Source organism: Saccostrea cucullata, unplaced genomic scaffold (genome assembly GCF_032062105.1).
Source record: "Saccostrea cucullata isolate Sc308-1 unplaced genomic scaffold, CSIRO_AGI_Scuc_v1 ctg62, whole genome shotgun sequence".
Taxonomy (NCBI): Eukaryota; Metazoa; Mollusca; class Bivalvia; order Ostreida; family Ostreidae; genus Saccostrea; species Saccostrea cuccullata.
In genome coordinates, this window is record NW_026937804.1 from 421,424 (window position 1) to 432,062 (window position 10,639).

General features: G+C 34.0%; 2 protein-coding genes across 2 annotated transcripts; both read right to left on the minus strand.

Annotated features, from left to right (window-relative positions):
* Positions 1-1,676: 1,676 nt before the first annotated feature.
* Positions 1,677-4,926, minus strand: LOC134248868 (glycine N-acyltransferase-like protein 3). Its single transcript, XM_062731255.1, has 5 exons — positions 4,736-4,926; positions 4,379-4,483; positions 4,187-4,304; positions 2,293-2,416; positions 1,677-2,135 (listed from the first exon to the last, which is right to left on the minus strand). The coding sequence occupies exons 1-5, from the start codon at positions 4,814-4,816 to the stop codon at positions 1,721-1,723; spliced, it is 843 nt and encodes a 280-aa protein (XP_062587239.1). The 5' UTR covers positions 4,817-4,926; the 3' UTR covers positions 1,677-1,720.
* Positions 4,927-6,156: 1,230 nt separating this feature from the next.
* On the minus strand, positions 6,157-8,328 carry LOC134248902 (glycine N-acyltransferase-like). The gene is made up of 5 exons (XM_062731297.1): positions 8,199-8,328; positions 7,877-7,981; positions 7,637-7,771; positions 7,355-7,368; positions 6,157-6,964 (listed from the first exon to the last, which is right to left on the minus strand). The coding sequence occupies exons 1-5, from the start codon at positions 8,277-8,279 to the stop codon at positions 6,550-6,552; spliced, it is 750 nt and encodes a 249-aa protein (XP_062587281.1). The 5' UTR covers positions 8,280-8,328; the 3' UTR covers positions 6,157-6,549.
* Positions 8,329-10,639: the final 2,311 nt, after the last annotated feature.

Here is a 10,639-nt window from a genome sequence, read left to right on the forward strand (position 1 = left end):
TCAGAATGGATGAATTGTCCTACATATATACTAATTTAAGATTGCTAGTAGAAAATTAAAAGGCAAAATGCGAACCATCTATCCTTCCCTCCTCACTAAATTGGGTGTGATAAAAGTTAGAGATACTCAATGTACAATACGTTATGGTTTCGGCAAACGAGGCTTGTAACAATACTGTATTTTCTTTAAAGAATGATTATTATAACTGAATTTGGACTTGTGCTAGAAAAAGACGTTTATGGCAACCTATCATAAAAGCTTTATGAAAATAGTGACGACTTCAACTTTTCAACTGTCAGCTTTCTTTACCTGTGTAGATATATACACTTATCACCTAAATATGGGATTTTACTTTTCTCAGTTAATTCGATAGGCAGGAACATGTTATACATACGTACACTTTGTCAAACGAGGTAAACTATTGACAAACAAGTTGATGAACCAGAATATCAACAGCCTCGTTTGAAGTCATCATTTCGCAAGTTTTCTGGTCGATACAATGACCTTTAAGCAACTCAATCTATCAATAAGTCAAATACTGACTGACATTTTTTTCAGACTTATTGTTAGGCAAATATTTACATTCTATTTCACCCGATCATGACAAGGGGCACATGGCAGATGTGACTGGTTGGCAGGGGGATGTTAACTTCTCCATGAAACCTAATTGCACCTCTGATATTTTAGAGGTCCATGTTTTTTTAAGTAGACTATAGAAATCGAAGTTTGCAACTATACACAATACAATGACATTTAAAAAGTAGATTAGATAAAACCTGCAATTTGAGGCGAGAATGGAAGAACGCCTCTTCGGGGTCAACTGCAGTTCTACATTTTTCGGTATGCTTGATTTCATCTGACTTTCATTTTTAAGTGTTACTTTAAGACGAATGAATTCTTTTATATTTCATCATTTGTCAAAACAACATCCACGATAAGCAGTTTTTAAAATTTAGTTAAAAAAGGGGGAGATAAAGAAAAAAAATTTTTTTTACACCGAAAGAAATCCATTCAATTATTTTTTTTTCCAAATTTAAAGCTTGTATATACACCTTAATGAAAAAAGGTAAATATGACGAAGATTTGTCCTTCAATTAAGAAATACACAACAATGTTAAAATGTTCTCTGGGAAATGATTTTGGTTGGTCACATGATCAATCCTGTATATTAATATATTTGAAGTCAAAAGTGCTGGTATCGCCTGTTTTAGTTTACATAACTAATAAGGTCTATTAAACATTTGTTAGTTGAAAAATATTCATACGTATCAAATAAATTATCTTTTTTTTCTATTAACTCAGAATTTCTGTCACAGTGCAACTAGTCTCGAACTATGTAGACAAGATATCATTTCGCTCTCTGATTCGGTCATGCTGTGATCTTTGACCCCTCTAATCAGTTCATACAGAATTGAACATATTTCTCTTCAACAGGTTCAACTAACAAAAAATTTTGCAAATGTAAATATTACGTGATAACTTCAATTTGTTCCATCGTCAACTTTCCTTCCTTACATGGGCAGCGACTATTCCTTAGCCAAACACCCGGCATTAAAAGTGATGGTCACTGTTCTTTCGGATGAGACCTTTAATACCGAAGTTCCTTCCCCAATATATTGTGACGTCTCCATATGATTGCAAATTCTCGAGGGGGACATAAAACAACACACAATCAGTAAATCAATCTGTCGTTCAAATATTGTCACAATAAACAATTAAACTATAAATGATAAACTGCAAAAGAATATTTAAATGGCAAGCGTATGTAGCCATTATATTCATGGAAAGTCAAAGATGTGTCATTTTTGTCATCCACACAAGCAAAAACTAATTGTCCATCCTTTACCAGTTTCTCAGCTAGTGTCCTTGTGACGACACTTCCCAGTTTAAGCCTTCTATATTCTGGTTCGACATGTAACATCCCGACTCCGCCATATTCCTGCTGAATCTCCCAGGCAACAGGTCGACCGTCTTCTGTTTCAATGCAGACTGTTGGTAAATTAACTATGTGATAACGTATCCATGGTCCCAAGTCTGCGTATTGTTCATAGTCGTCTCTATGGGGCCAGGAGTTGCGTATATTTTCCAAGTGAGCTTCCTGTAATTCGGATAACTTGAAGCCATCAGGCATTTTTCTAAAATGACAAAACAGTTAAAACAAACACTATAGTTTGCCAAAAAGATACGATGATTTCTTATAGCAAAACATATGAATTTCAGAAGCCTTAGGCAATGTGCACTAAATATTGTTATTTTTATTTAAAACTTCAACTAACTAGAATTTACACTTACAGAGGAAGAATCCTATCAGGTGGAAGTTTATAGACATAGGCATTCTCGTCTTTATCTCGAATTGGACTGGATTCTGCAGATTTGAATAATTTGACCACGGAATCCATCATTTCCTCGGTGCAGCCTGAAAATTGTACAGGTTAACCATAGCCTTCTTGATATTAGATTTAAAGAATTGGCATCTGTTTTCATTTTAAAATAAAAACATTAAACATGAGAACTATATAAATGTCGACTGGTCCTTGGGAATGTATATTCCACCTTGGCTCCTGATTCCAACTTAAGTGTTTCAAAGGATCCATGTTTTTCCCGTTCAAAATTCGTATTATCTATAGGATTTATGAAATCGATCAGTGTTTGTTATCTTGACTTTTTCATTGATTTAAAAAGATTTCTTTTAAAACAGTCAAGGGGTGAATCTACTTTCATGCAATACCCGTTAAAACAAAAGGTCTATATCAGTATACTGGTAGATAGTGACATAAAACACAAGACACTTTGAAGTATTGCAAAATATTCAAATATATGCTATTCTCCTAATGTTGGGAAATTTGCATTCTGATGACAAGTTATTTCCATTTTAATTTATGTTTCCTTGACATTTCTAAAGGTGTTATTCGATTCTGTTGTTGTTTCTAGCAAAACGGAAGGGGTTCAATCAGAAAAATACTAAATATAACTGAACAAAGAAAATACAAGTTTTGGTATTATAAAATTGAAAGAATTTAGCGTCAGGGTTTTGAACTACATGTACATGTATTTCGATCGAGCCATTTCTGTTCGTTATTCTCACATTTTACATTTTTACGATTGATAAGGCACTGTTATTATGTGTGTCTGAAATTGTCAAAAAAAAAATAATAATCATGTGAGCAAATCAGGTAAAGCTCAAAAGGCATTTTTGAGCGGTCATTAAAGGTTCGTAATTGTGATTTAAAGAAACACAAAACATCGATTTGCATGAAATATGAATTATCTCGAAAGTCCAATAAAACTATACAAATTTGGAGCAGAGCAAACACTGACAAAATTATAGGTGAAATCTGGTGCCATTGAGGATTGAGCATTCCCTGCCGACCGGTCACACCCGCCGTGTGCTCCTTTTCAGGATCGGCAAAAAACAGTTTATTGTATAAATAATGGCCAAACTATGATTTTGAAAATTCAGTCAGTATTTGACTCAATGATAGGTTGTATACGCTGACAAGGTCATTGTATCGACCAAAGAATTTTGGAAATAATGACTTCAAACAAAATTGTTGATATTTTTGTTTTATCAACTTGTTTGTCAATAACTTGCATTGTTTTAGAAAATGTTCGTACGTACAGCATGCTCTTTCGTATCGAATCAACTGAGAGCATGCTGGTGATAAGGGTATATTGCTACACAAGTAAGGGAAGTTGAAGTACATGTATTTAAAAGATGAAGTCTCACGTTTATCATTAGGCTTTGTTGTTAGGTTACCAATAACGTCTTTTTCTAGTAATAAATCTGAACATCTTTTTTATAAAGTGCTTTATAAAATTTCAATCAAATAATTTTAACAATACATCCGTACCTATTTTATATGCCATAAACATTCCTATAAAAACCGCATAGCATCACCATTCACACTTTGGTTAACTATCAATTGCAAAATCGGCTAAAAATTCAGTTATATAAAAGTAATTATATGAATTGCTTTCATTACTTGCGAAAAAAAGTTGCTTTAAAAAGATAATGTGGTTTATGATGTGGGGCAATGAAAACCACCCTATATATGGAATTATTTCTTTGACAAAATGATGTCACTTTAAATACAAACAAATATAAGCCTGACATGATTAGTATATTTTAAAACACTAAAAGTGAAATTCAATGAAATTTGTTATGACATTTTTTCAGTTTATTTACCTGCAGTGGCTAAAGGTGATTCTAGCACTGTGGAGGCATGTCGCAGCAAGTTTTCCAAAGATTGACAAAAATCTGAATCTTTACAGAAACTGATTGCCCACGCTATTGTTTTCTTTTTCTTTAAAAAAATAAAAGTCAATTCAAATGTAGGAAAATTGAAACTCAAATACTAGTATACATTATAAAACATACCTTGCTATCAACAATAACAACAGCAGAAAATTCTGGCCAGTTGTCTACCAGGACTGTTTTATCAGTCAGTATTCCTCTCCTCAACAATTTGAAGTGAGTGTAGGCCTTGAAAATAATAATATTTCCAATCTGTGTAAAATTATCCTTCCAATTAAAAAGTTAAATTTGTAATAGAATAGAATAATAATAATACCATATATTGTTTTAATTATTTTGAAAAAAATCGGATTCATGGTTGTATTCAATTAACAGATATTATTCGTATATCAGACAATGTCAAGTTTCAAAACAGAACACACAGATACAGGACATTTATAGACTCTCAGTGAAACAATAATAAGCAACTACCACACATACAATCAAAGAAACTGGTAAGGCGGTCTCCAATTCCTTCTCTAACTTGTCATACTCTGTTGGGTCTAACACTCGTACCGCCATATTGTCCTATGAGAACCTAAGATTTACGTACTAAAACCCTACTCTAGGGGATGAACCAAACACATTGGATTACGATTGATATCCATTTGAATGTCTCCGTACATCAATCACGTATAAGTATATGAATATTTTTTCGTTCCCTAGATAAGGAAATGCATGAATCACTTTTACAAGTACTTAAAATGTGTATGATTAGGAAGCGCAGTCTATGTTCCTTCCTTCCAGTTTACTTTATGAGATTGTCTAATAGTCATTTTATTTACAAATGAGAAAACATCGTGCACATGATATCAAGGGAAAGAGACTTCTTCTTGCAAAACTGAATTTTGATATCAATTCAAAATAATCGAGTACAGCAACATCTTTCTAAACATTTCATTTTCCTGACCACTCTATTCTTTCAAAAAAGGTTAGCATTTTGAAAAAAAAATATCATCCAACTAACATTTCTTCTTTGAGTACGTAGTTACTCCAATCCATCTTGAATATTGCTAGTTCAGGAAACTATAGGCGCTTCCTTTCCATATGATTATTTCATATGATTGCAATCCATATGATTGCAACAACTACATGAATAGTGTACGGAATCAATAAAGCCCACAATGTGTGCCAAAGGGAATATAATGGGTCTTTTTGAAAAATGCACCAAGACGTATGCTTAGTCATGGGCATCGATCATACAATAAACCAACTATGCACGGTGTCTCTTTTGATTCACCTCTATATCATTTTAATAAACAATTCAGTATTTATTACATTCGCTCTAAACTTTATTTGGCTTCCATGACATTTTTAAAAGGTTCATTTAAAGCATCTAAAACAAGTCCATACATAGATTCTTCAAATGCAGAATGCAAGATAGTTATTGTGATTATATATATGGCCCAGCACAGACACTTTAAGCTACCGCAAATGTCAAAAGATAATTCTGAATCCACTCGTGGGTTCCTAATGCTTAGAAAGTAAACAAAGAAATAGATGATGTGAACATTTGTAATATTTTTAATCATAAAAAAAGTTAAGTAGTCTTGCATTCCATGATATTTCAAGTTAAAGTCTGCTACCTGCATTTCCTATTAATATTTCCACTCGATAGACAGGTATTTCCGGTTTTTAAAGGATGTACTGAACATGTAACATGTATTGGTCCATGAAAAGTTATTTCAGTATATGGGGATGGGCACAACTGGAAAAAATCCTTTTAAACAAATTTAGTAGCTCCCATCCCCCCACACACCTTTTCTTAATTTTAACATGAATGTAATTATATAGTAAGCAAAAAAAAATATTCATGAATGTAACACTTTTCAGTCGAATCGTACGGATATTTTTGTTATATTGGTAGGACATCATTGAACACCAGCAATCAGATTTTTGGGGGATCAATTATGGGAACTACCTAGACTTGCTCCAAAGGACTATTTTTTTTTTAATTCTTGTTCCTTTCGGTACATTGCTTTGTTGTTCCGGGCACAATAGCCTAGTGGCAGAGGGATTGCTGCGTGATCGAGAGGTAGACCTAAGACATAAGGTCACGGGTGTTTTTGACGAGACTTTATAAATTGAAGTCGCAGTAGGAGTTAGCATGATAAAAAATCTTCACAGCTGAATGTTCCCGAGTGCCGAGTTTTTCGGTACAATGTATATTGTGACGTTTCTCTATGAATGCAAAATTCTCGATTATGAAAAAGAATACATACAATCAATCAAATATTGTCACAATTAAAACATTGTCACAAATGATATACTGCGACAGAATACATTAATGGCATGCGTGTGTAGCCATTATTTTCATGGAAATTCACAGATGTTTCATTTTTGTCATCCACACAAGCAAAAACTAATTGTCCGTCCTTTACCAGTTTCTGAGCAAGTGTCCTTGTGACGACACTTCCCAGTTTGAGCCTTCTGTATTCTGGCTCCACGTTTAACATTCCCAACCTGCCATATTCATGCTGAACCTCCCAGGCAACAGGTCTACCGTCCTCAGTTTCAATACAGACTGTTGGTAAAGTATCAATGTGATAACGTATCCATTGCCTCAGGTCTGCGATTTGTTCATATCTGTCCCTATGGGGACATGCATTGTATACATTTTCCACGTGAGCTTGCTTTAATTCGGATAACTTGAATCCAGCGGGAACTTTTCTGAAATGTTATAATAGTTCAAACAAAACTGGTGTACCAATAAGATACAAACGTGAATTTTTGAAGCCTTAGGCAATGTGCAGTAAATATCATTATTTTATTTAATTGTTACTAACTAGAACTTATTCTAACTCAACCAAGGAATCTATCTCATCTTTACTTAGTGTGTCCTGAAATTGGGGTGGATATCAATAACCCTATTGTTATTCTATAGATTGGAATACATGCTTCTTCAAGGCACCTGAACCCACATCTGATGTTTCCAGGAATCGCACCATTCACTATTCGTTTTCTTAACCTGATTAAAAAGGTATATCACTGTTCGCTATTTCACCTTCTACATCCTTAGGTTACTAGTAACTTTGATCAGATACTTTAGTTATGGTTTACCCGATAATGTAGCCCTGATAAAAAAATATTGTCATAAGAGCTAATTCAGTTCGGATCAAAATGTCTTTTTGATTTGCAGTCAATAATGGCAACAATTTTGTAACAAAAAAATCTGCATCCATGAAACTTGAATCCAGTCTTTTTTTTTTTTTCTTTTTTTTTTGTCTTAAAAAAATTCTTTAAAAAACACACCAGTACCTACTTGGTATAAGATAAATCAACATGCCGTAATCCCCATCTTAAACGTAACCTAGATTTTTATAGGGATAAATGATATGCTACAGTTACTTTCATTTTACCTACAATGGCTAAAGGTGATGCTAACAATGTTGCAGAATGGCGAAGCAAGTTTTCTAGGGATTGGCAAAAATCAGAACCTTTACAGAAACTGATTGCCCACGTCATAGTCTTCTTTTTCTGTAAAAAAAAAAAATACTAGTAAATAGAATTTCTTTCAATTTATTTTTTTTTGGGGGGGGGAGGGGGGGTTAAATCTATAAAATATTAAACCAAAATACCTACCGTGCTATCAACAATAACAACAGCAGAAAAATCTGGCCAGCTGTCCACCAGGACTGTTTTATCGGTCAGTATTCCTCTCCCCAACAATTTGAAGTGGCTGTAAGCCTTTGAAAGAACATTTCTTATAGGTATAAATTATCCGTCCAATATACTAGGTAGATTATTGGGCAATAGAAAAAGAGTTATAGGAATACGATATACCTGTTAATGTCCTGTCTTCATGCTTATGTATAAAATCTGACAAAATCAAGTTTCAGCAAGTGATTAAAAAAAAAGAACAGCATGTAGAAAACATTCATATATAACCAATAATCATACATACACACAAAGAAACTGGTAAGGCGGTCTCCAATTCCTTCTCTAACTTTTCATACTCTGTTGGGTCTAACACCCGAACCGCCATCTTGTCCGATTATTTTAGACCCGTGACTTTTATCCTGGATACAGTAGTATCTAAGCTCCCTGTCATTTACGTTCTAATACAAAACTCATTCGGTTCGTACATGTACAATATATATGTGTGAATGTCTCGTTATAGGAATCAAATTCACAAGTTGAATAAGTTATCGATTCTTAGATGAGGAAGTGAATAGTCTGAGTCTTCTTTGCAGTTTTATTATTTATGATACTGCATAAGATATGTACCATTAATTTGCATAATGAGAAAAGGCCGTGAATACGACATCAAACAAATGGCCCTACTTCTTGCATTTAATGAATTTTAATCTCGATTATTAAAAGTCACAAAATTTGACACACTCACTTTAATGTTACATTTTCAGTAATTTGTTCCTCAGATTGATTCATCGATATTGATAAGTCACTAATTACTAGTGATGATTTAGCATGTAAAATCTTGATTTCATATGGTGGCCCCACGCTACCCCTGGTCATGATTTGACACTACATTACCAGGATGCTTCCATAGCAAGGTTTTTTCTACACTTTCTTATGTAAATCGTGATGTCCCATTATAACTCAACCCATCCCTCGGGGATCATTATTTTAACAGATTTGAATCTATCTGAGAATGTCCTCATATCGATGAAGGATATGGCGATAACGAACAGTATTCAAGATCAAAGTCCATAAAACAATACAACATAAGAGCAAAGCAAACACGGACCTCCAAAACATCAGAGGTGGGATCAGGTGCCATGGAGGAGTGAGCATCCACTGTCGACCGGTCACACCCGCCGTGTGATCCTTGCGTCATGATCGGGAAATAACGAAAAAATCAATTCAGTGTATAAATAATGGACTAACAATTAGTATGAAAAACGTCAGTCAGCATTTGACTCAATGATAAATTGTATTTGCTGACAAGGTCAATGTATCGACCGTAGAACTTACGAAATGATGACTTTAAACGATTGAGACTGCTGATATTCTTGTTTCATCAACTTGCTTGTCAATAATTTACCTCGTTTTAGAAATTGTTCATACGTAGAACATGCTCTTGCGTATCGAATCAACTGAGATATATAAATTCCGTGTGCAGGTGATGAAGGTATATTGCTGCATAAGTAAGGGAAGTTGACGATAGAAAAGTTAAAGTCATCACGTTTATCATAGAGATTGGTTGTAAGATTACCATTAATGCCTTTTTCGAGTAAAATATCCAAGTATGATACAGTTGCGTCAGACTCCGTGGTATCTTTTATCTCAAGCTCACCAGGATATATCGTATCGACATAGGAATGGAAATTACCATTGTTTATTGACAATACGTCGTCGATATATCTAAATGTCGAGTTGAAGGTCACAGCAAGTGTTTTTTTTCACGCATAAGATTTTGCACAGACTCTGTTTCATATGAATACAATTATAGGTCTGCTAATAACGGAGCGCAAATGGTACCCATGGGAATTCCATTAGATGGTTAGAAGATCTGGTCTCCAAAACCACATAGATATTGTCAGTCAGAAACTCAAGCATCTTTTTGATGTCAACTTCAGAGTACTTGTGTGTGCAATCGTGCAAAATGTGTTTTATCAAAAAAAAATTTGCAAATGACCAATGGCCAGGTAAGTAAATTTACGTGTTCCATTTTTATTGAAAAAGCAGCCATCAATGATAGCAAAAAAGCCTGGACTTTAATTTATCGTGGGGAATTGTTGTGTATAAAGTTGAAAAGTCGTAAGTTTTTAAGCTGTTGATTTTGGTAAAATTTTGTGAATTGTCCAAAAGTTGTAAGAATTTGGTATCTATTCTCATTTAATGATATCATCAATTAATTTTGTCCAATTCAGAACACAGTAGATGATTTCATCTAATCGCAAACGTGATGTATCATCAATTTAAAAGTGATAAGATGATATGAATTAATACCCAAACACTATATGGGGGTAGGGTATTTGTATGCTTGTTTTTCCATTGTGTTATCGTACTTATGTATAACTTTGAAATTCTTTCTTGTTCAGCATCATTCACGGTTGTTTATAACAAGAAAACTTTGTACAAGAGATCTTCGTCCACGGAGGCCGTCTGTCCGTTAACACTTCATGATTGCAATTTCATCACTCTTTTAATAAACAACAATTGAAATCACATGTTTGCTGCATCTACTGCTATAGAAATATTCCAAAAACACCTTTGACATGAAGAGATGTGCAAAAACCATTGACAAGAGACGATTTGGGAATGTGCTAATGTCATTCTTCTCTAGAACGGTGACTTTCATGCAGTACAGATAGCCAAAGTATAACAGGTGAGACATCACAGTAACTTTGTTTCAAAGAGGAAAAAACGCGCACTTAGCAT